A 27,503-nucleotide genomic window follows, 5' to 3' on the forward strand; every position below is an offset into this window, starting at 1 on the left:
TTGTAGCATTGTCAACTGGATCAGGAGATAAAGTGTAAAACCATGTATCACAAAGTGAGAAGGATTGCTCGTTTCAGCTCTAGTTCAGGGCATCGGAAGCAAAAAAACAACAACTTTACTACCAAAAAGGGATGAGCTGGTTGCAGCAGGATATTTTTATACTTTTGTTTCTAGAACAGCCGGGCTGTGAATAACTCGCCCCTTGTTGTCCTGGAGGTGAGTCTGCTTTGGACACCCCCTCTTTGCCCAGAAAAGGGGTGGGCAGTAACACAGCAGAGGCGGTGACTGCCAGACAGTAATTAGTTAACCCATCGCTGTGCCCGGATCCTGACACTCCCTCCTTTTTTTTTTCCAGCTTGTGGTTAAATACCGCTGAAAGGAGTTGCATGAAATCATCGACAGGTTCCTTTTTAAAAAAAAAAAATCAAAAAGAAATTGCTCGTGGGGAGGGAATGAGTATTCAAAGCTGTGCCAGGGTTTCCTGTTGCATGGGGCTGCAGATATATATATAAACGAGCTTTTAATGTGCTGGGCCAGTGTTCGCAAGCTGCTACGAGACCAGAGCGCTCCCTAACTGCCTGATTGCTTTTCCAGATCCCTGAGGGTTTGAAAGCAACCACAATGAACAAGTTCCTGTGCTGCACACTTGTGGTAAGTCCTTGCCCAGAGACTGACGATTGCTTTGGAACTGACACGATCAGAGCGTTGATATCATTCTCTGTTCTCCGCTGGCTGACTTTTCCTCTTCAGCTCTTTCAGTAAGCGTGCTAGCTTTCAAATCGTAGTGGGCTGCAAAGTTTTAACAAGGGATGAGACATTCCTGGCTTCTGGGGTAGGGGGTAGAGGAAGGAATTCATATGCTGCATTTTCAAGAAATAGGTGCCTTCTAAATCTCCTAGTTCTGCCCCTCCTATGAGAGCCTTAGGCCACTGTAGATGTTATGAATCTGTTTAATATTGTCAGGACAGTCTGTGGAGAGGAGGGCTGGAAAGAACAGGAGCAAATCTGTGAGACTGGACTGGTTTGTCAGATACCATGTTTAATTTTATAGATTGCACAAATGTATGGATATATGGGGCTCACATAGACAGAGAGCACTGGGTTATCTGTCGTGGTGCTCTGATGATCTAAGGGCGGTAGCTGGATGTGGAACAGGTACTGGTGACAGACAGAGCAGAAGGTTTAAGGTACAATCCCTGGAATCTTCCCATAAAATGATTGTATGGAGAAAGATCTCTGGAGCATTGCAATTTCTGCTCTGCCACCAGTTCTCCTGATGCAAACGATCAAGGTTTGTGGATCTTCTGTGCCCAACCAGTGTGGTGTAGTGGTTAAGAGTGGTAGACTCGTAATCTGGTGAACCGGGTTTGATTCCCCACTCCTCCACATGCAGCTGCTGGGTGACCTTGGGCTAGTCACACTTCTTTGAAGTCTCTCAGCCTCACTCACTTCACAGAGTGTATGTTGTGGGGGAAGAAGAGAGACGAGAATGTTAGCTGCTTTGAGACTCCCTAGGGTAGTGATAAAGCAGGATATCAAATCCAAACTCTTCTTCTCTTCAAGTGGGCAAATGTCTCTTACTGGCTCCCATTGCATGTGTGGAGATGAATGTTAAAGAGAATGGGACAGCTCTTTCATTCATAAGGAGATCCACTGAACATCGACACTGCCAGGTGTGCCCCAAAATCAATGGGTTGGAATGTCTGTTATTTTTGCAATCTCCTTTACCCTTTTCTCCGATTTACCCTCTCTCAGATGTACATTAGGGAGACATTTATTTGTGCCCCACTCTGGGAAAGCTAAGAATCCAAAATCTATGGGCAGTAGTCAAGTAGGTTATAATCTGAGTAAACCCATTGAAATCAATAGACCTAAGTGAATTGTGTCCATCAACATCAAGGGTCTTCTCTGAGTGTGATTAGCACCGATTACAACCTTACAGATATATTTTAAAAGTGATCTCATAGCTGAGAATAGTTTGCCTTGTGACTAATCAACCCAAGTGATGTTTGATGTTACCTAGAAGTTGTGCAACGTGGAGCTACAGCTGATCAGATAACTGTGAATGCTTCCTGTTATCTGTCAGCTTTGCTTCATGTGAGCATTCGGTAGATCATGTATTCAGTGAGTTATTATTGCCAATCATATAGAAACACTTAGGACAAAGGGATTTTCTGCTTCTTAAAAATGGGACTCAGCCCACTGGGTATGTATAAGCCCCATTTCTCAGTAGGTTCTGCCCCATTAAAAACAACAACAGTATACTCAATATGAAAAGAAGAACAGAAATCAACTTCCCAGTAGTTTGCATAAACTGAATTCATTATTAGAATGATGTTAGGATTGAAAGTCATCTCTCAATACTGGCAATTCTTGTTAGCAGATCAAACAATATAAATTGGGGGGGGGGTGTATCCCTTTCACAGGGACCTCTCTTCTGACTGAGGGGATGACTCCTGACAGATTTCAGATTGACAGCTGCAGTGGTTCCCCTGCAAAGAGAACTGTTTTGGGGTGGGTACTTTAGGAATCAGGGTGTGTGAGAAAAAAGAGCATGGTTTCTTAGAAAAAGTGAGGACAGTATTCGCAGTGGCGTAGCGTGGGTTGTCAGCACCCGGGGCAAGGCAAGTAATTTGTGCCCCCTAACCCGTGGATTTGCGCCCCCTAACCCGTGGATTTGTGCCCCCTAACCCTAACCCCCAGATGTTGAGGCCGGTGCGGCCGGCCCCCCCTGCACCCCCACGCTACGCCACTGAGTATTCGTCTCCCAGCAAGAAACATGTTACCCCAAGGGTCTTTGGTAGGCATTAGCTTCCCCATAACAGGTTTTCAGGTACACAGCATGTTCTCCCTCAGATAAATACCTCTCTCCATTGACTTGCATAGGGAAAAGGTGGCGGGAAAATGGCATAAAACCCCCAGGAAAGGCATAAACCCTCAGGGAAGGGGGAAATGTCACTTTCCAGCAAGGATCTAGTGGGTCATTGGTTTTGGGTGGGCTTCCGTCCCCTCACGGGTTTTCGGTAACATGGTGGCATGGAAAGGAGAAGGCAAAAACCCAGGTGAAAAATAGATCCAGGTTTAGAAGCCACAGATATCAGAAAACTAGATCCTGCATACAAACAAACAGGGGCAAGGACTATCGCCCTGTATGTCCTGCTTCTGAGATCTCACTGGTCACCCACTGCTGGAAAAACATTGGTGGCCCAATGGATCTTGGGCCCCATTTGCACTTGTATTATGTAGAGCAGTGAATAACAAGATGAAATATTTAAAAAATAAAATAAAAAAATGTCCAGTGGCACCTTGTTGTTGTTGTTGTTGATTAGTCATTTAGTTGTGTCTGACTCTTCGTGGTCCCATGGACCAGAGCACACCAGGCACTCCTGTCTTCCACTGCCTCCCGCAGTTTGGTCAAACTCATGTTCCTAGGACACTGTCCAACCATCTCGTCCTCTGTCGTCCCCTTCTCCTTGTGTCCTCAATCTTTCCCAACATCTTTTCCAGGGAGTCTTCTCTTCTCATGAGGTGGCCAAAGTATTGGAGCCTCAGCTACAGCATCTGTCCTTCCAGTGAGCACTCAGGGCTGATTTCCTTCAGAATGGATAGGTTTGATCTTCTTGCAGTCCATGGGACTCTCAAGAGTCCAGCACCATAATTGAAAAGTATCAATTATACGGCGATCAGCCTTCTTTATGGTCCAGCTCTCACTTCCATACATCACTACTGGGAAAACCTTAGAGACCAACTAAGATTGTTCTTGGTATAAGCTTTCGTGTGCATGCAGACTTCTTGCACACGAAAGCTTATACCAAGAACAAACTTAGTTGGTCTCTAAGGTGCCACTGGGACACGGGTGGCGCTGTGGGTAAAAGCCTCAGCGCCTAGGGCTTGCCGATCGAAAGGTCGCGGTTCGAATCCCCACGGTGGGGTGCGCTCCCGTTGCTCGGTCCCAGCGCCTGCCAACCTAGCAGTTCGAAAGCACTCTCGGGTGCAAGTAGATAAATAGGGACCGCTTACTAGCGGGAAGGTAAACGGCGTTTCCGTGTGCGGCTCTGGCTCGCCAGAGCAGCGATGTCACGCTAGCCACGTGACCTGGAAGTGTCTCCGGACAGCGCTGGCCCCCGGCCTCTTGAGTGAGATGGGCGCACAACCCTAGAGTCTGGCAAGACTCTACCTAAGGTGCCACTGGACAATTTTTATATATATATATATATATTTCGACTGCGTCAGACCAACACGGCTCCCCACCTGAATCAGTGAATAGCACAGTTTAGGGATTTGACTTTGCATCCCATCCAGACTTTGACAGTCCTTTTCAAAGGCAAAGGAGACACCAGGATGTGTTTGTGATGTGAGGCTGCTTTATTTGTTTCTTTCAGTAAATCCAAACATTCTTCTGCGGTCTGCGTGAAACCCCAAAGCCAAGACATATAATAATGTTTTTGTATGCTGAAAAACTAGTTTCTTTACTTTCACAAGGCTGTGATTGAAGGGAAAGATGCCTGTAGGAGCTTTGGCTGTCTTTGCAATTGTCATCCAAATCCACATTTATTTCACACGAGTGGGTGGAGCTCAAATGTCATTTGACTTCCGTTTGGAGATCAGTGCGAAAGATCCAATAGAAAAGGAAATCAATAAAATGTCATTTCCCTTTCAAAATCCTTTTATCTGGGTGGAGGAGAGACAATAAACCCCCTGTTGATCCTGGGATATTTTTGAAAACACGAAAACTGTAGTTTTTTAAACCAGAACTTTGCAACAACATCGCAATGTTTGTTAAGGGTACTACAGGCCATTTAACAGCGCTGTAAGTTATATGAGTTGCTGTGGCAGAAAAAATATTTAATCATTAATGTTAAGAAAGGAAGATGAAGGTTATGTATTGTTAGCTGCTCTGAGCCCGGCTTCGGCTGGGGAGGGTGGGATATAAATTATTATTTTTTATTATTATTATTATTATTATTATTATGTACTGTATATGAGCATTTCTAAGATGCCCACTTCCTGTCCCTCATGAATCTCTGCCTTGTTGCAAATCCTTCACTGTTTGACTGTTTTCCAGATGGCACACACAAACACACACAAATAAAACTGCATCATTCGAAGTTGCCTTATATCTGCCCTCAAAACAATGCGACCCACTCCAAGTTCCCTCTCTGAGGGGTGTTTGGAGGGTGGCCACAAGGGGCAGGGCCTTTTTAGTGGTGTCCCTCTGTCTCTTGACACCTGTTTGGCACCGGCTTTAAGGGCAATGCCTCTGAGAAATGTAAACAGCAACAGTGATACCACCAGTGTGTTGCCAACCATGTAACCTAAAACACTGTGTTGTGTCTCTTCTGCTAGCTGTTGGACATATCTGTGAAATGGACTGTCCAGGAGGACTTTCCCCCAAAGTACCTCCATTACGACTCGGAAACCTCCCGTCAGATATTGTGTGACCAGTGTCCCCCCGGAACCTACGTCAAGCAGCATTGCACGGCTTCTTCGAAGACTGAGTGTGCCCCCTGCCCGGGTCAGTTCTACGCAGACGAATGGAACAGCAACGATGAGTGCCAGTACTGCAACGTGGTGTGCAAGGAGCTGCAGTACGAGAAAGTCGAATGCAGCAGCACCCAGAACCGTGTTTGCGAGTGCATCGAAGGGCGGTACCTTGAACTGGAATTCTGCTTGAAGCACACAGCATGTCCGCCGGGATATGGTGTTGCTGAGAAAGGTATGTGTCTGTTTCCCAGAGATGGCCTCGTGCCTGTTCGCCTGGGGCGAGGAAGAAACTTCACCAGGAAACCAGACCAGGAAGATTACAAACACACACCCTTTGGTATACAGTGGTACCTCGGGTTACAGACGCTTCAGGTTACAGATGCTTCAGGTTACAGACTCCACTAACCCAGAAATAGTACCTCAGGTTAAGAACTTTGCTTCAGGATGAGAACAGAAATTGTGCAGCGGCAGCAGGAGGCCCCATTAGCTATAGTGGTACCTCAGGTTAAGAACAGTTTCAGGTCAAGAACGGACCGCCAGAACAAATTAAGTTCTTAACCCGAGGTACCACTGTACTGGGAAACAGTGGGTTCTTGCATGTGCTCCCCCCCCCCCCCGGATCTTCAGTGCACCACAGATCACTAGCATTATATATAAGGGAGATCAGCTAGTGAATGCCTGTGTTGGAACAGGGAGAGCTGGATTGAGATCCCTGTTTGGCCATGAAACTCACTGGGTGACCTTAGGCTAGTCCCAGTCTCTCAACCTGATCTACAGGGTTGTTGTGAGGTTGAAACAAAGGGCCACCTTTAGCTGTGCTAAACTCCTGTTGAGGTGCATAGGATCCAGTGTCAGTGTGGTATAATCTGGCTGGCGGTCAGGATCCGGAGCACGTCAACAAGGATCCAGAGTGCCAGAGGAAGATGAATGCGGCCTGAGACAGACAGCAGGGTCAGGATACAGAGAGGCTGAAACAAGGGAGGGAAGTCTGTTTAACACTTTCGCTCACAGACAACTTGCGCAGTTTAAGGGTCCAAGCCTGGGGCAACAACTGTATGGTTTTATTTATTAGACAAGATGCATGTACCGTTTTGATTGCAAATAGAACCTACCGAAAAAGAGACAAGAATAAAAGGACATATTACAAACAAGGATTTAACAAACTCAAAATAGAATTAAAACTAACAGTTAAGATAAAAACAGACTAAAACGCACGCAGGCTTTCATCCACATGCCTGGGTAGGCTTGCCTGAACAAAACTGTCTTTATCAGGAACTGCAAAGCAAAGGTGTCAATTGGCGGGGAGTTGCAGTGTTCATGTGCTGCCTGCAACATGAATAGGTCAGTTTCTTACAAACGCAGAACAAATCTGCGGCACCTGTAAACAGTGCCCGTTCCCCAGATCAAAGCAGTCGAGTAGACATATATGAGGACTGCGTATGTCTTGCTTTTCAGAGAACAGCCTCCTCTTTAAAGGAGTCCTCTGTCCCGTTCAAATCCTGTTGCAAATGGCAAGAACCCTAATACCAAGTTGCCTTGCCTTGCTATTTAAATTGCAGTTACCCATTCTAAATTTGCAGCTGTGCATATGAATCAGCCTATGCAGATTCCATGCAAATCGGCATCTTCTTCTTTCCTTCCTTGCCCTAAGAGGACACTGGTGCATGGAGTCGTGCTGACTCAACGGTGCAAAGAGTAAGGCACCTTGGCTTGCGCTCCTTTACAGCTTTTTGGAATGACAGGAGGTGGGTTGGGGGTTGGTAGTTTGTTAACTTTAGTGGACTTTTTATTTTTTTATTATTTTGCAAGGCTGGCTTACGTCAGACATAGTGAACCTGTGGCCTTCCAGATGTTGTTGGACTTGAAATCTGCATTAGCCCCAGCTGATAGTCAGGGGTGATGGGAGCTGCAAACAAGAATTGCCTCAAGTCCCATATCCCTGGTTCACAGTTATGAAATTGCCTGCATGGATTGCAAGGCCATGTAGCCCAACAGCAGCCTAGTCAAAATTTTCCAAAGCATCCTGGTTTTGCTGCCTGGGTGCAACTACAAAACCAAAACACACACATACACAGTTGTGTAGCTCTCACATAGAGACCCTTGCATAGCTTTCAACTTTCGAATACGCCCAGAGGCAACGCATGGATCGCAAATTTATTGCAGTGCCTGTGAAAAACAGCCGTTGTCCTCCTAAACATCTCGCTGGACTGCTGCCAAAAGTGATGTTGCTCACAGTAGCAAAATGTTCTGCTCTTACTGTAATGGGTAATTTAATGGCACCAGCAAATTGCCTTCTAATGAGAAACATGATGGATTGACCTCATTCACAGGGACATTATCTGGGATGCAGTATTTATGGGTTATAACTAATAACATTTTTCATGGGGGAAGAGTGCTGCTTCAAGCCTCTGTGTGCCTTGACAAACAGCAGAAGTGCGGACTGATATAGCACCCAGAGAGTAATTATAACAATATTAGTGTAATAGCAAAAGTCATCGCAAATGTGTGGCAGTAATTAATTACCAATGTCGTGAATAGATACTCCTATAAAAGCATATATATATATATATATATATATATATATATGCTTTCGTAGATTTTCACGGGTACAGGAATGCAGGTTTTGGTGTCCTCGGGTGTCTTCCCGTGTAAAAGTTGGGGTGTCTAGGCGACGTTTCGACGAGGTCTCACTCGTCATCTTCAGGCTGGTGCTTTCGGCTTCTTGTTACTGGAACAGAGCAGGATCTCAGTGTTTGAGTTCCTATAAATACTGTTGAGGAGGTGTGGTGTATAGCCTCCAATGTTCTGGGCAGAGAGGAGGTTCCCAGGCTAGTGTGCCTTTTCTTCTTTTGTTCCTTAATTACTTGAGGGATATCTTGAGTGATTTCTTGAGTGATTTCCTGAATCCCACTTAGGTGGGTCATTAGGTGTGGATTAGTTGCTAAAGCCTTCGTGTCTTGAACTCTTGAACTTTGTGAAGAGTTTTTCTGAGAAGATGGCTGTACTGCACTTGGTTGTGCTCTGGCTTGGCTTCGTGTATAGGGGCGAGCTGTGGTTTTGTGGCCTGTGCCAGCCAGATCTGTGTAGGGATTGCAGGGGGGTGCAGCATCCGGAGGTGCCACCCTGGTTTGGCTACTGGATGGTGTCTGTAATTTATCTGTGGAGAGGGTCTGGGTTTGGGTCTGGTGTGGTTGATTGGTGATGGCGTTCTGTGTGCCTCTGGATCTGGTGTCAGATTTTGTGGGGAGGGCTAATTTCCAGATGTCTGGCAAGCGGGATGTGTCGTCACGCTTGTTCATGTTGTGAGGGTGTTTCTCTATCTCGATGGCTTCCATGATTATTCTCTTGTGGTGATGTTCCATGTTAAAGAGCAATTTGGAATCTGCAAAATTAATTTCGTGTCCTGTTTCTTTCATGTGTTGGAAAAGAGAGGAAGTTTTTTCTTCTTTTTTGACGGCATTCTTGTGTTCTGCGATACGTGCATTTATTCGTCTGTTTGTTTGTCCAATGTACGTGGCTGGGCAGACTTTGCAGGGTATTTCATAGACCCCTTGGTTTTCCAACTGAATTTTATCCTTGGGGTTTCTGAGGATATTGGCTATTTTTTGGTTGGTGCAAAAGGCTGTTTTGATATTGTGTTTATGGAGGCACACAGAGGCACACAGAACGCCATCACCAATCAACCACACCAGACCCAAACCCAGACCCTCTCCACAGATAAATTACAGACACCATCCAGTAGCCAAACCAGGGTGGCACCTCCGGATGCTGCACCCCCCTGCAATCCCTACACAGATCTGGCTGGCACAGGCCACAAAACCACAGCTCGCCCCTATACACGAAGCCAAGCCAGAGCACAACCAAGTGCAGTACAGCCATCTTCTCAGAAAAACTCTTCACAAAGTTCAAGAGTTCAAGACACGAAGGCTTTAGCAACTAATCCACACCTAATGACCCACCTAAGTGGGATTCAGGAAATCACTCAAGAAATCACTCAAGATATCCCTCAAGTAATTAAGGAACAAAAGAAGAAAAGGCACACTAGCCTGGGAACCTCCTCTCTGCCCAGAACATTGGAGGCTATACACCACACCTCCTCAACAGTATTTATAGGAACTCAAACACTGAGATCCTGCTCTGTTCCAGTAACAAGAAGCCGAAAGCACCAGCCTGAAGATGACGAGTGAGACCTCGTCGAAACGTCGCCTAGACACCCCAACTTTTACACGGGAAGACACCCGAGGACACCAAAACCTGCATATATATATATATATATACACACGCGCAGCCAGTAATTCTCAAACTGGTAATATTGTGCATTGCTAGAAAGGATAGAGACCACAGCGATAGATTTTTAACAACAAAAACAGGAGTGGGGGGGGGGAGAGACAGATAAAAGAGGTCACGTGTTCTTTATTGATGGAAATTTATACTGCCACCGAAGAGCACTATCTAGAAAATAAAGACTAAAGGAATCCTTCTCTAGCAACAACAGCAAAAAGATGTGCAGAAACTTTATGGATCTGCTTGAAAATGGCCCGGCACATACTAGTTTCATCATTTTGTGAAGCTAAGGAGGAGTGAAAACCAGTCTCCTACTTCATTTCAGTTCCAGATGCAAAGTGTGGGCTTTTAATATATTTCTTTTACTGCAAAAATATTAGCTAGCTGCATATAAAGTGGCTTCCAGAATGCCCGGAGGTGTGAAAATCCTCATAAATTGTACTTTAAACTACAGCTACATTTTAGACATTGGATTAAATGCTTTCAGCATGCCAAACAGGAAATATAAAAATATTTACATGAGCTCATGTAATGCATTCTTCCAAAATACATTCATTCGTTTTGGGGACTGGGAAAGAGACCCGTGTACATCTGCTCTCCCCTCCCCCTCATGTGTGGTTTGATCAATCCATTGTTTCCTGTTGTGCAAAAAAACTTCAGGCTGTTATTTAAGCAGTCGCTCCATTCCAGGATTACAAACCAGTTTTGTTCTAGTAAGCAATGCTAGTTCAAAGGCCTTGCTGAAACCATAATCTGCCAGTCTGGATGTAACTGCAAACTATGGTTTGATCAAATCAGGAAATAATGTGTTAAGCCCTTCAGTTGAAGAGTGGAAGGAAGGAGCATAGGAAGGAAGGAGTATGCAAGCACTAGATCCATTCCTGGAAGATTGAATGCAACCCATTGACTGCAATCAGACTAATGCTGTGAACTACCCTGACATAGAAATTCCACAGTAATGGGGCCAGTTCTGGAAAGGCCCTGCTGCTAGGTCCTGCACATAACAGTTGACAAGGGAATATAGAACAGAGGGTAACTCACACAGGGACCACTGATTTATAGCTCAATCCATGCTCTTTACGAGCTTAAAAGTGAACACTAGAATTGAAGGCTAGAAATTTACTGGCAATCAGGGTGACATACTCCTAGAGTTTCTGTTTCGTTGACTATGGATGGATCACAATTCTTGCTTTTCTGTGAGAAGCTATGTATCTTAATAACCATGACAGCATTTGTTCCCTAACTGCACATTTAATTCATCATTGTAGATCTTTTAGTAAAGGACAGAACCCCAACTTTCTTGCTCTCCAGGATCCTAAAAATATTTTCATCCGTACACAACACCTTCTGTGTTGATTGCTTTACAACAGCAGTTTAATCAAATATGCATCCCTTAGAATTATTTTTTATTAAATATTAGCATCATATTTTTAGGGCACATACAATAATCCAGCCAGGCCCAAAGAGGAGAATCGATGCATATTCTTCACTGTGTCACATTCCTGAGCTATTCCTTACCTTTAAAGTCTTTGGAAACTCATTTAAGTGTATCCAGCAGCATAATTTAGCTACAGAACTCTAATTTCATACTCTAGCTCAAATCTATATCAACTAAGTGCAAGCAAGAGCTTTCATTTACATAGGAAAGGCAGAAAATGCCAGCTTGATTTGAAAAATGCAACACCTGTTTTAATTCTATCGCCATTTATGTCGGAATGGGAAGCTGCTCAGAAGGGGCTTAAATCAGCCCTGTCCAATTTGCAGCCACGAACCACAGACCATCAGGTGTTTGATAAGCCCTTCATTTGAGTTAAATCCAGATTGCCTGCACAGGCTGGGTTTATTAAACCACCCAGCAGGTTATAACACATGGCTGGCATGCCACATTGAACGTGAGCGTGACAAGCCAGATTTTGAAGGAAAGAAGGCATTTCATTGAGTTATCCAATGCACTGGTTTCGGCGCTCTGGTGAAAGAACTCCTTCAAAGTTTCCATGGGCAATGCCAGCTCTGCTCCAGGTTTGAGAAGACCTTGGGCAAAAATACCACCCATGGCCCCTTATCTTGGTGCCCTCCCTGGCAGGGGCAGAAGATCTGGACTCCAGGGAGTGGACCATAGATGTTGCTGCCACTGCATTCCTTGCAGGCTGGATCTTTTGATCCTGTGGATCCTACCACCCAAGGTGGTCTCCTCACCTCACCTCACCTCACGCTTGGGCCAGCCCTGACCCTTCCTTCACCTTGGCAGCCCACCTCCTATCCTGACTCAGACCTTCACTCATCCATTCTTCACTGGAGAAGGGGTGCCTCAGGTGCTGAAATATCTTGGGCCAGCACTGCTCTGGGTCACTGTGGGAAATAGAAAATGGCAGCTCATCATGTGTTGATGTGGTGGGGCTTCAGGGCAGGTATATGCTGGGCTGGTCCATAGGAATCAAACCTAGTAGCCAAGCAACTTTTTCCAACTGTCTGAGCGGAGTTGACTTTGGACCAGCTCTGGAGTATCAGAGTTGGACTTCTAGGGTTTATTTTTTACTGATCTCCACCAGTCCCATGTTCATTTAACTAAGGTGGGTGTCCTGTTGCACCAACCAAGTTCCATGTGAACCTTTTCCTTGTCCAGATTCCATATCTGAATATTCCACATTTAAAAACTGCCTAATGGGCTAGTTTTAAATATGTAGGGAGCTTTAGACTTGAAGAAATCACATTAGGAAGAACTTTCTCACATTAGGAAGTACGTTTTGGTAATAAGAGCTGATCTCCCTCGGAAGATGGACTGTCTGCCATTGGAGGTTTTCAAACAGAGGTTGAACGGCTGTCTGTCCAGGATTCTTTAGCTATGATTCTTGCATTGCATGGGGTTAGCCTAGATGACCCTCAAGATCCCTTCCAGCTCTACAGTTCGATAAATAATGCTTTCTTCCACCTACGTTTGAAAGCGGCTCAGTGCTTTGGGGCATGCACTGTCCCGTGTGAGACTTCTGAATGTGCCATTTACAAAAACAAAGCAGATGAGATTTAAAACATTAATTGGCAAAGCTGTCCTGGGAAATGAGCTTCCCCCTTTGAAAGAGAATCTTTGGGAACACACAAATCAGGCACTTATCTGATTGCTTTTCCGCTCAGTCTTTCATGCTGCCTTTCACCATATATATAAGAAGCCCCTGAAGTGCTGTATACAAAGTGATTGCCAAGCATATTTATTGTCTCTTTCTTTTGTCCCAAGGTACCCCTGAAAGTGACACGGTTTGCGAGAGATGCCCAGAAGGCTATTTCTCCAATGAAACGTCATCCAAGGAAGCTTGTCAAAAGCACACCAACTGCAGCGCGCTGGGTCTCAAAATGGTGCGCAAGGGAGACGCCACACGTGACAATGTTTGCCAGGGAGAAAAAAGCGACAGATCAGATCAGAAGTGTGGAATCGGTATGTGCCAGTTTACCAGTTGTTGTATTTCTACTAGTTAAGTTTTGTGCTTCAAAGCAACAAATAGTTTTCAGCTGACTGATGTGAAATAGAAGTTGTTCTCTATGTAGCTTGCTGGGTGGGGCAGAACTGCTACACGACCTTCCCAGCAGGTGGGTCACCATTGCTTAACCCGAGGGAATGCAGAAGAGCTGAAGTTGGAATGGTGCAAACACACTGGCAGGAACACTGGATTGATTCTGCCAGTGTGTTTGCACTGCGCCAACCTTCCCACCACCATAAGAACATAAGACGAGCCTGCTGGATCCAGCCAACAGCCCATCTAGTCCAACATCCTATTCCCACAGTGGCCAGCCCAATACCTGTAGGAAACCCCCAAGCAGGGCCTGTGTAAAATAGAACTCCCCTACTTACGTTGAATACCAGCAACTGATATTCAGAAGCATGGCTGCCTCCAACTATTGAGGCAGATCATAGCCATCATGCCTAGTAGCCATCAAAAGCCCTCTCCTCCATGAATTCGTCTAATCCTCTTTGCGCCTCGCTCATCCTTTCTGGTAAACAACAGCAATCCACCGGTTGTGAAGCTAGTGTACCAGCTCTGCTCCTCATCCAGAGTGACACTTCTGGAAGCATTTCATTAGGTTATGGTAGTGAATCTTTGGGTCCCTATGCATTGCTTGACTCCAACTCTGGAAAGTACCTCCAGCTGGTAGTTTCCATAGCAACCAGTCGCTTGTACTCTTTAGTCATGCAGAGATACACCTGAGCGTGAGAGCCATTAACTTAACAAAAAGTTTTGGGCCACTTGAGCAGTCTTTTTCTACAGAATGAAGCCACAAGCTTGGGGGTGCACCCCCAAGATTCTATGCAGACTAATGAGAGTGTCGGACCAGGACCAGGGAGAGACCAGGGTTCAAAGCTCCCCATGCCATGAAACTCACTGGGTGTCCTTGGGCCATCATAGCTGTCAATGTTTCCCTTTTTTTTAAGGGAAATTCCCTTATTCCAAATAGGATTCCTTGCAAGAAAAGGGGAAAGTTGGCAGCTATGGACCATCTCTCACCCGAGCCTACCTTACAGGGTTGTTGTGGGGATTAAATGAGGAAAGAGGGAACCATTTACGCCACCTTGAAGTCCTTAGAGGAAAAGGTAGCATATAAATTTAATGAATAAATAACACAGGTCAAAGTGTAGTTTCACAGAATACAGGCTTATTTACTCAGGAAGCAAGTCTCATTGTGTTCAATAGGGTTTACATCCAAGTAAGCATGCAGAGGACTGCAGCCTTGGTAGAGCAATCCTGGGGATTTTTTATACTTTTCGAAAAGGCACAGGTGCAATGTTTGGATGGCTGATCCTGACCAGGCAGACTTTGAAAGATCAATACACTTCTTCTTCTTTTTCTTTAGATGTGACCTTATGTGAGGAAGCATTCTTCAGGTTTGCCGTTCCAACAAAACTCACGCCCAACTGGCTGAACATGCTAAGGGATAGTCTGCCAGGTATAAAGGTCAACACAGAAACTACAGAAAGGCTTAAACAAAGGCACAGTCCTCAGGAACAGACCTTTCAGTTACTGAAATTATGGAAGGAGCAGAACAATGACCACACTGCGGTCAAGAACATTAAGCAAGGTAAGGCCAGTATACAAGCAGAGCGGTGTATGCATACACTGAGCAGGCTCACATTTATTTATGAACTCTTCTTCCTTGGAGGTTTTTAAGCAGAGGTTGGATGGCCATCTGTCATGAATGCTTTGGCTGAGATTCCTGTATTGCAGGGGGTTGGGCTCCCATCCAACTCTACGACCCTGTTAGTCCACGAAACAAACCAGCTTCTCTATTTGTCTTTCGCAGGCATTGACCACTGTGAAAACAGTGTCTCAAAACACATTGGCCACCTCAACATCACCTTTGAGCAGCTCAGCATCCTGATGGAAAATTTGCCAGGGAAGAAAGTGGGGAAGGAAGAAATCGACCGCATTCTGAGGCTGTGCAAATCTTCCGAGCCGATTCTCAGGCTTCTCAGCTTGTGGAGAGTAAAAAATAGAGACCAAGACACTATCAAGGGCTTGACGTATGCGCTGAAGCATTTGAAAACATACCATTTCCCCAAGACGACGATCCAAGGCCTCCGGAAGGTGGTCAAGTTCCTCCACAGCCTCTCGATGTACAAATTATACCAGAAGCTTTTCTTAGAAATGCTCGGAAACCAGATCCATTTGGTGAAAGTGAGGCGCGCATAGTTTTAGCTATCCAATATTTCATACTCCACTTGCTGCTAGCAATTACATTTTTGTATGTGGATTGGGAGGGGGAATGTTTTTTCTATATTATGCTTATTTATATTTATACGTCTGACTGGGATAGCTCAGAGCTATCCTAGATCATTTTAAAATAATAATAATATTTTTGTTGTTGTTACATTAAGCTCCTGATCTGGAATCTTAGGACGTCCAAGATTTCCAGTGAAATCAAACAGATGTGCAGAGAAATACCAGAACAAATATTTGCTATTTATATTCACTGAACTCCAGAATGTTGTACATATTTATTAACTTGAATGGCCGCAGTTTGAGATTAAGGGTAGAAACAGATGACCTGCTTGCTGAGAGGTCAGCACCGCAGCATCCCATATGGTGAATCTGTGAGGTGGAGTGGGGAACAAGGGTATCATTTCCTGGGGGCAGCTTCTCTTCCGCTCGCTTCCCCAACATAGTTCTTACTCAGATACTCAAAAGAGTGTTTGAGGCACCAACTGAGCAGAGCAAGGCTAGCCAGACTGGTGCACTGCAATTGCTTTGAACTACCGTATTTTTCTCTCCATAAGACGCACCTAGTTTTTAGAGGAGGAAAACAAGAAAAAAAATTCTGAACGAAACAGTGGATGTATGATTTTTGTGGTTCATGCTGTGGCCACAGACATGTGATTTGACGGCGAGTTTGGGGTAGCCCCATGCAAAAATCCTGAGAATCCATGTGGATTCGGGTTTCTGCGCCATTGTTGCCCCACACAACAGTGGGTGCATGATTTTTTTGGTGCAGGCTGTAGCCATGGACGTGCTATGTGATCTGATGGTGAATTTGGGCTGACCCAATGCAAAAATCCTGAGTATCCATGGGCTTTTACCTCCTCCCTCCCAGGCAGCCTCCTTTATCTCTAGCATCCCTTATCTCCCTCCCCGATTGCTTGCAGATCAGCTGTTTCCTTTCAACACTCCCTTCCCTCTTGTTTGCCTTAGTGTCTTTTCCTTAGCTGGAGCAGTTTTTTGCTTTCAAAAAAAAAAGCATGATCTGCTTTTTGCCCTGGGCAATTCGGCTCCAGGAACCACGCATTCACTCCATAAGATGCACAGATATTTCCCTTTACCTTTTAGGAAGAAAAAAGTGTGTCTTATGGAGCGAAAAATACAGTACGTTCCCATCACCCCATCAAGCACAGCATCAGGGATGATGGGAGCTGTGGTCCACAGCATCTTCAGGTCAACTCCCATTGTAGGTGATGCAGGGCCAATGTTCATGCCCATGCCAACATCCTCTTCACTCCTGGCCTTTGCATGGTGAGCATGAACCCCCGATAGGAACTCTGAAGTATGTCCTCTTGAACATGCTTAGTAGGGTCCTCCCCGGCACTGGGAACTAGGATTGTGCAAGATTCGAACCCAGTTCTCCTTCAGGCCTTCACACTCAACACACAAAAGCAAGATGCAGAGGCCTGTGTTTGCAGCGCCAATGTACCCACCCTAGTTTGCAGCCTCGTGCCTTTTTCCCCAGTGCCTACACAGAGCTCGAGTTTCAGATTGTTTCTCAGGAACACCCCTATCTCTGGTACAGAGCAGGATCCGAAGCAGTGTGAGGCGCTGCTTGACTCACGCACAAGAGCTTTCCAGCTCCCTCTTCAAGTGGCAGCTCCACATTAGCCTCCCCGGCTCCAAAAAACCCTCCCTTCCCAACCTCTAATGCAGCAGTTCTCAACCTGTGGGTCCCCAGATGTTGTTGGACTACAATTCCCATCATCCCTGAGCTCTGGCCTTGCTAGCTAGGGGTGATGGGAGTTGTAGTCCAACAACATCCAGGGACCCACAGGTTGAGAAAGGCTGCTCTAACGCACGCGCGTGCACACACACACACACACCAACCATCTTTCCCCTAAATTAAAAACGCTTCCAAATACAAGTTGCTGGAAAACACAGGAAGGGTGAGTAACCTTGTGCTCCTATCCTGCTTGTGAATTTCCCACAGGCATTTGGGTGGCCACTGTGAGAACAGGATCCTGGACTTGATGGGCCATTGGTCTGATTCAGCAGGGCCTATTTCCTAGGTATGAAATATTGCTATCCAAAGGATTTCCACCCTTCTCCTAGGTGCAAGTGCTCACACATAGTGGATATGAATCTGCCCCGGGCCCCAAAAATTCTTAAAATGGACCTCTGAAAAGTTGTGTTTTTGGGGTTTATTTGTGGGGTTTGGGGGTTAATAATAATAATAATAAATATTGACAAAAGTCAGCCTTTGAACCATACTGCAAACCTTACCCTCTCCCTGAGTAAAATACTTGGTTCTTTTTAACGAAATTGAAAATAGTACCCCTGTGTACCAGGCAGGGCTGTTTTAAGCATATGCGGTGCTGAGGTGCAAAGATCCGCCTGGCACACACACACACACACCCGGTTGCCCAGTCCCAGGTGTGCAGGAGAGCAGAGCCAGCTGGCCACCTCAGCGTCTCGCTGGATTGGTCACCCCCGAACTCACGGCAACAGAAGAGCCCACCGCGGCGCTCCAACTGACGGGCCGTCTCTTCCCCAGACTCAACTCTCGGGCCCCAGCCTCTCGGCCTGGCACCCCTGAGAGCCCGGCACCCTGGTGCCTCGCACCCCTAGTGCCTATGGGTAAGACAGCCCTGGTACCAGGTGTAGAGCAATGGGGAGCTCAACTGAGCAGGGACACAGTAAGGCAGGGATGACCTCCTGCTGTTGTGGACTGCAGTTCCCATCATCCCTGATCACTGGGCATGTTTGCAGGGGGTGATGGGAGTTGTAGTTCAAAACAACTGGATGGTATTACATTGGCTGGCCCAGCAACAATTGTTGCATAGATTGTCGTGGGCCAACTTTTAATGCTGACTGAATTGCAGTGTTAGGAAGCTTTTCATCTGTTTCCATCCTCAAAGGAGAGAGAGAAAGGAATGGATTGTACACTGTCTATTTTCAAGCTAAAGGGAATGAGGAGGTGTATTTATAAGCTGCACATATGTGGTGTTTCATATTGGACCCATCCTTCATTCTTATTCTGTGGATTTTTAAAGATTGTTTCTTAGGTTCGTCTGTATAGGTTGTGAGGTCTCATGGATGTAATTTCCTAATTCAGCTCATTTTTAAAAAAATAATGGTATATGGTGGAAATATATCATAAACAAGCTGTATATGAAGTATTGTTTTAGAAGATGAATGTACCATATTTAAAAAGGTGGATTTCCAGGTTGGATGTTGATCATGTTTTATAAACGATTTTTTTCCATAATAATATGACTTGTGTGGTCTTTTGGGCCGTTCACACAGAGGTGGAGAGTTGCAAGGGTCATCTAGTCCAACCCCCTGCAATGCAGGAACCACAACTAAATTAATGCCTATTATTATTATTATTATTATTATTATCCCACCCAGCTGGCTGGATCGCCCCAGCCATTCTGGGTGGTTTCCAACAAAAGATTAAAAGTACATTAAAAACTTCCCTAAACAGGGCTGCCTTCAGATGTCTTCTAAACATCAGAAAGTTATCTCCTTGAATCTGGTGGGAGGGCATTCTACAGGGCGGGGGCCACTACTGAGAAGACCCTCTGCCTGGTTCCCTGTAACTTCGTTTCTCGCAGTGAGGGAATCACCAGAAGGCCCTCAGAGCTGGACCTCAGTGTCTAGATTGAACAATGAGGGTGGAGACACTCCAGGTATACTGGACCGAGGCTGTTTAGGGCTTTAAAGGTCAGCACCAACACTTTGAATTCTGCTCAGAAAGGCACTGGGAGCCAATGTAGGTCTTTCAAGACCAGTGTTACGTGGTCTCAAGACTTCAGCTCAGAAGAACCTCCCATACCCGAGCCTGCACCCTAACAGCCGTCTTTCCTTAAGACTGAGGAACCAAAGGCCTTCCACAATAGCTCACCAGGCCACTGGCTCAGTGAGCGCATCAGGTGAGAGGCTATGGAACAGAGGAGGAATGCCTCTCTTCAGGCAATTGAGGTGAGACGGTGGGCAGAAGTTTTAAGAAGTTGCAATCAGTCCTCAAACTTCGTTGGAGTAAATCACTGTCAGCACAGTCACGTAAATAATGCAAGGATATTCCAGAGAAAGAAGACCCCCTGATAATATTTTGTTAAGGAAACTGGATAGTAAAGAGTCTATAATTTGAGGAGAAACAGAGTGAGAGGTTTTGTCTTGCTGACTTCAGGCCTTGTACAGAGCAGCGAGATATTCAACCAAGTATACAGGGGGAAACTCCCTCAGAACTACACAGCCAATTAGCGTATGTGCTTTCTCAGTAGAGATCATACAACTCTGCTTGCTAAGTGACACCTCCGTGTATACCCTGCCTAGCTGACATACTGATAACAGATTTAACCCTTAAATTACACACTGTTTCACTTCCACCAGTTGCTCACTCAGAGATATCTGTGGTTCTGCAACTTCTGGCCCTCTTTACAGCAACAGTTATGAACATGTGAATATGCCCTGCACAGAATTAGACCATTGTTCCATCAAGCCCATTTCATATACACTTTTTGCTATTGTACACATTTTTGCAAGCAATTTCCCCACAGTGCATTTTTATGTTCTTTTCACAAATAGGTTCATTTTCATGCACACCTTCCCCTAATATATGCGTTTTTGTAAACTCTGATCAGAGAACTACATCACACGATTCAGATAAGCACAATTTTCAAAAGATAGCTGTGTTTGGTTGAATTTGATAAATTCAATTATAGATGCAAAATAGGAAGCAGATGACACTCCCTATATAATGTCCCTAATAAGTTGGTTCCCTATCAGGTAATGGCCCTTTGTTGTTGTTGTTTAGTCGTTTAGTCGTGTCCGACTCTTTGTGACCCCATGGACCAGAGCATGCCAGGCACTCCTGTCTTCCACTGCCTCCCACAGTTTGGTCAGACTCATGTTTGTAGCTTCAAGAACACTATCCAACCATCTAGTCCTCTGTCGTCCCCTTCTCCTTGTGCCCTCCATCTTTCCCAACATCAGGGTCTTTTCCAGGGAGTCTTCTCTTCTCATGAGGTGGCCAAAGTATTGGAGCCTCAGCTTCAGGATCTGTCCTTCCAGTGAGCACTCAGGGCCGATTTCCTTCAGAATGGAGAGGGTTGATCTTCTTGCAGTCCATGGGACTCTCAAGAGTCTCCTCCAGCACCATAATTCAAAAGCATCAATTCTTCGGCGATCAGCCTTCTTTATGGTCCAGCTCTCATTTCCATACATCACTACTGGGAAAACCATAGGTAATGGCCCTAAACCCTAACTTATTTATACTTATTTATAGGTTTATTCTGCAAACCTATACCCACTTACCTGGTATAATGTTTCTCTTGGGATGTTCTGAATTACTGCTCTGCGCATGGCGCAATTCTTTCTTAAAGTGCTGATCTTGGAATTTTTCGAGACGGCATCGAATCCATTCCTGCCATCTCCCGGGGAGAGCGCAGGACGGAGGGATATAAAAAGCCATCGGCTTAACCCTGAATGCATCATGCAGTGCAGATGCTTCGAGATGCCTTTCTGAAAGCTTTAATCAAATCCATATTGATTCATTGTCACAAGACATTAGACTTGCTTTCTCCCCAAACGGCACTGTCTAATCTGCAGGGAGTTTTTAAAAGACTGTCTAGCAGAAGAATGGATGTCTTTAGTGAGAAGTGACATTTACTGGCGATGTGAGAGAAGAGTTGTTGAGGGGGAGAGAGAAAAAGTGTTGGATTGGGGGGAAAGGAACTCTACGATTTTCATCTTTTCTTTCGATTGGATTGTCGTGAAGAGTCTCGTGGGCCTGGGGTGAGAAATGGCCGCAAACAGGCTGCTACGAGCACCTCAGGCAATGGAATAAACTTGACAGTTTCCTCAGAAACAAAGGGAGAAGTCGTTTATGCGAAGCGCCCTCAGGGCGGCCCCCATGTTCAATCTTTCTGACTAAAAGTATCTCAGGAAGCAATACTTTAAAAAAAAAAAGTCTCCTTCAGACCCTGAAGAGCTACTGCTTCTCTGAAAAGACAATGTGAGGCAGGGGTAGAAGACGCTTTTTATGCTGAGGGCCACATTCCATTCCAGGGAACCATTTGAGGGCCACAGGCTGGTGGTGGATGGGGCCCGAGTCAAGGCCCAACAAGAAGTGTACACTAATGGCCAAAATTGTGGAAACCTTTTGGAGAAAGTGTATTTCTGAGGTTTGATGGCTCATAACACCACTTTTTTTTTTAGTAATACAGTGGTACCTCAGGTTACAGACGCTTCAGGTTACAGACTCTGCTAACCCAGAAATAGTACCTCGGGTTAAGAACTTTGCTTCAGGATGAGAACAGAAATCGCGCAGCGGCAGCAGGAGGCCCCATTAGCTAAAGTGGCACCTCAGGTTAAGAACAGTTTCAGGTTAAGAACGGACCTCCAGAACGAATTAAGTTCTTAACCTGAGGTACCACTGTACCATAAAGTTATATATCAATGGAAAGAAGCAAACCAGCAACAAAACCCAGTTAATAGAGGTAATAATTCAATCTTGGTTTCACATTGTTACAGCTGCAGAACTAAAAAACTTGGTTCACTCCATGGGAAGGCGTTCATTTTTATATGTGTTTCATGTTTCTTCTTTACGACTGCTGTTGTAATAAATAAACCTTCATAAAAGTTATTGCCTTACATTCTTCACTAAATTATCTTTCCATAATTTTTATGGTATTACTCCAAAAAAAAAAGTGGTGTTATGAGCCATCAAACCTCGGAAATACACTTTTTCCGAAAGTTTCCACAATTTTCATCACTTGTGTACATTTCAACTAGACACATGCTCCCACATCGATCCTGCATCCAGATAAGTGAGAGGCATTATCAAGTTCAAGGTCACCGGCGAAAACACTTGAGGAGGGTGGGAGACAGGACCAGTGAGGGATGTAGCCTGAGGAGATTTCTGAGGGCCACATAGAAATGCCTGGAGGGCCACAGTCAGTTCCCAGGCCTCAGGCTGCATGCCTCTGATAGAGTACTAAATGAACAAGTAACTTGTTCTATCTAATTACAGGTAGGTAACTGTGCTGATCTGCCATAGTAGTTGAAACAAAATAAAAAAAATTCTTCCAGTAGCACCTTAGAGACCAACTAAGTTTGTTATTGGTATGGGCTTTCGTTTGCATAGGTATCTGAAGAAGTGTGCATGAACACAAAAGCTCATACCAATAACAAACTTAGTTGGTCTCTAAGGTGGTACTGGAAGGATTTTTTTTTAATTTTGTTCCACCTAAGACAACCTCATATGACTGTCCCAAGACACATCAGTGTTTGAGATGGGGGGTGGAAAACAAATACTGCCTCAGGTGTGAAATAATAATGAATGACAAAGTGTGGCACTTCCACGTGACAACCTCGCTTTTTGTCCTGTCTCAAATAATATGGCAAAGCTATCTTGCTCTATTCCTGTTCACCTGCTGGCTTTCATTGAAGACCATGAAATAATGTGGGAGGGGGTTGGGGGTTGTTGTTTCAATTTGCTATTGTTTGTATTTTTTTGTGTTTTTATACTGTATTTTTACGTTGTGAACCACCCACAGGGGAAGGGTGGTATTCAAATTTAATAAATAAATAAAAATAAATAATAGAATTGTAGAGTTGGAAGGGAGCCTGAGGATCATTCTAGCCAAACGTCCTGCAAAATGCAGCTGTCCCGTGTAGGGAGTCAAACCTGAAACCTTGGTGTTATCAGCAGCAGGCTCTAACCAGCTGAGCTATCCAGTGAGTGATACATAGTAGAGAGATGGTAGGGAACAAAGCATTGGCATCATCAGGGACAAAAGTGGTAGTGCATATAAAAAGCCACGAGTCTTCCATGTGAATCTACCTTATGCTGTTAGAATATGGTCTATTTTAGATTATACTGATGGGCAATAGCTATCCAAGGCCAGAGGGTGGTAGTGGTGAAGGTCTTTCCTCATCTACCAACCTGAGATTCTTTCAAGTAGGCCTCACCCAGTCTATTATCACACCCAGGCACTAGTTTAGCACAATCACCACCTCACATGAATTGGATTTTTTTTAAATGGGTGAAAAATTGAGTTGGGTGCCATCTGCCTATGGATGACACCTCATGCCAAACCTCCATATTATCTCATCCATGTCATGTAGATGTTAAAATGCATGAGTGGTGAATAAAACCCTGCAAGACCCACACCACAGTAATAGCCCCCCAGCACCATCTTCTGAAATCGGTTGACCATGTAGAGGTGAAACCACCACAGCATGTTCACCTGTGGTGGACGTGCCCAAGGATTAAGGCTTTTTGGGAAATGATATATAATGAAATGAAAAAGCTATTTAAATATACCTTCCCGAAGAAACCAGAGGCCTTTCTCCTGGGCATGGTTGGCCAATTGGTGTTAAAGAAGGACAGAACTTTCTTTATGTATGCTACAACAGCAGCAAGAATACTCATTGCGAAGTATTGGAAGACACAAGAACTACCCACTCTGGAAGAATGGCAGATGAAGGTGATGGACTATATGGAATTGGCGGAAATGAGGGGCAGAATCCGAGACCAGGGAGAAGAGCTGGTGGAAAAAGATTGGAAGAAATTTAAAGACTATTTACAGAAATATTATAAAATTAATGAATGTTAGAAGGATGTTGGATTGAGGTTAAGGGACTTTTAGTAATAACGGTATGAAGAAATATGTAAAAATGGAATGTTAACAGGTTAAAATGTAGAGGTATAATATATTAAGATCAAGATAAGGACAAAGTAAAGAGGGAAAGGATTTGCTGAATAAATAAACTGAACTGGAATACAAAGAGGGGAGGTGTGGGGAGGTCCGGGAAACAAGCAAATGCAAGATATGTTATGAAAAATTGAATTGTTTTTTAATTGTTTTTCTTTATTATTTTTGTATGTTTTCTTTTTTCCTTTTCTGAAAATCTTAATAAAATATTATTTTTTAAAAAAAGAAACCACCACAGCATGTACCTCCAAACCCCAACCAAGGCAGACCAGCAAGAAGGATACATGATTGATTGCCTCAAAGGGTTAAGAAGGATATCAACTGATGGTATCCACAAGATTATCCACAAAGTGGGGTGAGATAAATGGGTTGGGTATGTTTCGCCTGGACAATAGACTATGAAGAGGCAGTAAGACAGCTTTCTTCAAGTATCTGAAGGGCCATCACAAAGATCAGCCTTTCTCAACCTTGAGCACCCAGATGTTGGATCACATCTCCCATCATCCCTAGCTAGCAGGACCAGTGGTCAAGGATGATGGGAGTTGTAGTCCAACAACATCTGGGGACCCATGGCTGAGAGAGGCTGGCATAGATAATGAAGTAACTTCGTTTTTTGTTGCTTCAGAATTTAGGACCTGAACCAGTAGGTTCAAATGAACAGAAAAGGGTTTTAGACTAAACATCAGGATGAACTTCCTAGTGGTATGAGGTGTTCAGCAGTGCAACAGACAATCTCAAAATGTAGTGTGCCAGATGATATGCCTGCTCACCTGGATACAACCTTCACAATGTTTCTTGTACCAGAAAAGAATTCAGGTCAACCAGACACATCACTCCTGCCTTTCTTCAGTTGTCTCAAAAGGCTGCACAGATAATTCATCAAGATTATTTTTAAGGTTTGCTTTTTATGAAGCAGACACACCAAAGTTCAGGTGGAGTTCAGAAGGGCATTTTCCTCCTTTGTTAGTTATTCTGCATTTTTAGCATCTGTGGGGACCGGTCTTCCGTCCATGGGGGAAAAATGGATTTCCTGCTGCACACCCACTACGACTATTATCACAGCAGTGTCTGGTCCTCATTCGCTAGGAACTCCTAAATATAGGTAAGGTGACACATATATAGCTAGATAGATCCATTATTTTTAAGCCTTACACACTTTTCAGGGGGAGGGGGCTTGGCAAAGTTGGAATTAATGCTATGTTCTGTGATGCTCTGGAGTCAATATAGCCCCAGGTATCAAAACCAAGCTGTGTTTATTGGACATATGCAGAATGATGGCCCTGTTTATTTTCTGTTTCTTTAAATGCTCCCTAAATATAGCGTTACCAGACATATCCCTGTTCCCAGAAAATGCTTTATTTACTCCTTAGCATACAATTGAGCATAAAGGTTTGGACTGCTTTCCCTTCCAAATTTCACTTGAACAAAAGAGACATAAACATGGCAATGAAGTATGTTGGATCTTGCAAGCCCATCTCCCAAACATTCTGCAGTCTTGAAGCCTTAGAATTTAGGGGGCAATAAATGAGCATTTTTTGTGTGCACTGGCTAAGCACCCCACCATGTCTCTCTCCCAAGGTTGCATTTTGGTTGTGGGGTTCCCTTTTCTGGATGCTTGAAGAGTACAGTGGCACCTCAGGTTAAGTACTTAATTCATTCCGGAGGTCCGTTCTTAACCTGAAACTGTTCTTAACCTGAAGCACCACTTTAGCTAATGGGGCCTCCCACTGCCGCCGTGCCGCCGGACCGCAATTTCTGTTATCATCCTGAAGCAAAGTTCTTAACCTGAAGCACTATTTCTGGGTTAGCAGAGTCTGTAACCTGAAGCGTATGTAACCTGAAGCGTATGTAACCTTATGTCTCTAAGCACATAACACAGGCTGGTTTCCTTGGTATGAAAGTCATTGGAGACTGTGGTGTTTCTTTTATTTACATATATATATATATATATATATATATATATATATATATATACAAGCTGAGCAAAAGGTGGAAGTTTCATAGCATGAGCACTCCAATAACTCTTACTCTCCTTCCATCCCAACTCTGCATTAGGGGTGGGGTGTAAGAGGAAAGCCATAGCTTTGAGATCAGCACAGAAAACAAGCCAAGCCTGTGCATATCTTCCCAAACCAAGAGGAGATTGGCTTTCAGGCTCTTGTTTTCTTAGACTCATCAATATCATCACCTCCAGTTGTGTGGGTGCCCAATTTAGCCCATCTTCTGGAAGCCGGTAGTTTCCATGGCAACCAGTGACTTTTACTCTTTAGGCATGCAAAGATACACTTGACAGTGAGAGCCATTAACTTAACAAAGAGATATTTTGGGATCACTTGAGAGTAGTCTTTTTCTCTACAGAATGAAACCACAAGCTTGGGGGTGCACCCCCAAGATTCTATGCTGACTAATTAGAGCGTCGGACCAGGACCTGGGAAAGACCAGGGTTCAAATCCCCACTCGGCTATGAAGCTCACTGGGTGAACTTGGGCCATTCACCGCCTCTCAGCCGAGCCTACCTCACAGGGTTGTCGTGGGGGTTAAATGTGGAGGTGGAGAACCATGTATGCCACTTTGAGGTCCTTGGAGAGAAGGGTGATGTAAGTGCAACAACAGACAAGCAAGAAATTATGTGGTATATGATAAGAAGAGTTTTGGATTTGATATCCCGCCTTTCACTCCCTTTAAGGAGTCTCAAAGCGGCCAACATTCTCCTTTCCCTTCCTCCCCCACAACAAACACTCTGTGAGGTGAGTGAGGCTGAGAGACTTCAGAGAAGTGTGACTAGCCCAACGTCACCCAGCAGCTGCATGTGGAGGAACGGAGACGCGAACCCGGTTCCCCAGATTACGAGACTACCGCTCTTAACCACTACACAACACTGGCTCTAACTCTACTAACCTAAGCTGCTCAGAGCTATTCTTCATAGTCTCTACTCATCAGACCCACCACCCAACCCCAAGTTCTGAGCCTTCTTGTCTTGGGGGTTCCCTTGGGGGGTTCCCCCGCTGGTGCCTCCAGCCACTCCTCTGCTTCCAGCCAGGCCATGACAGATTGCTTACACATTTATATGCAAAGGAAATACATGATATGAATACAAGTAATCAACTGAATATAAATGAATAACAAGGCCAAGCGGGTCCTTATTGGTGTAAGCCAGAGCTGGCTAACCTTTGGCCCTTCTGGTTTTGCTGGGCTGATGGGAGTCCACTGACATCTTAAAGGCCACAGACTCCCCACCCCAAGTGAAAGCAAACGGAATTATTACATTAAAACTATTATCTTGCACATCCCTCCTGCCTTTCCTTCCTCCTCGCCACACTTTTGCCCAACT

At 44.7% G+C, this 27,503-nt stretch overlaps 1 protein-coding gene across 1 annotated transcript; it reads left to right on the top strand.

The window, feature by feature from the left end:
• The first annotated feature begins 389 nt into the window (after window positions 1-389).
• On the top strand, window positions 390-18,720 carry TNFRSF11B (TNF receptor superfamily member 11b). Its single transcript, XM_083450627.1, has 7 exons — window positions 390-651; window positions 5,347-5,716; window positions 12,998-13,195; window positions 14,608-14,832; window positions 15,055-16,036; window positions 16,150-17,164; window positions 17,284-18,720. Exons 1-5 carry the CDS (start codon window positions 622-624, stop codon window positions 15,441-15,443), a joined length of 1,212 nt encoding a protein of 403 aa, XP_083306753.1. The 5' UTR covers window positions 390-621; the 3' UTR covers window positions 15,444-16,036; window positions 16,150-17,164; window positions 17,284-18,720.
• The last annotated feature ends 8,783 nt before the right edge of the window (window positions 18,721-27,503 follow it).

The sequence above is a fragment of the Podarcis tiliguerta genome, assembly GCF_965153285.1.
Source record: "Podarcis tiliguerta genome assembly, chromosome: 7".
NCBI classification, from domain to species: Eukaryota; Metazoa; Chordata; class Lepidosauria; order Squamata; family Lacertidae; genus Podarcis; species Podarcis tiliguerta.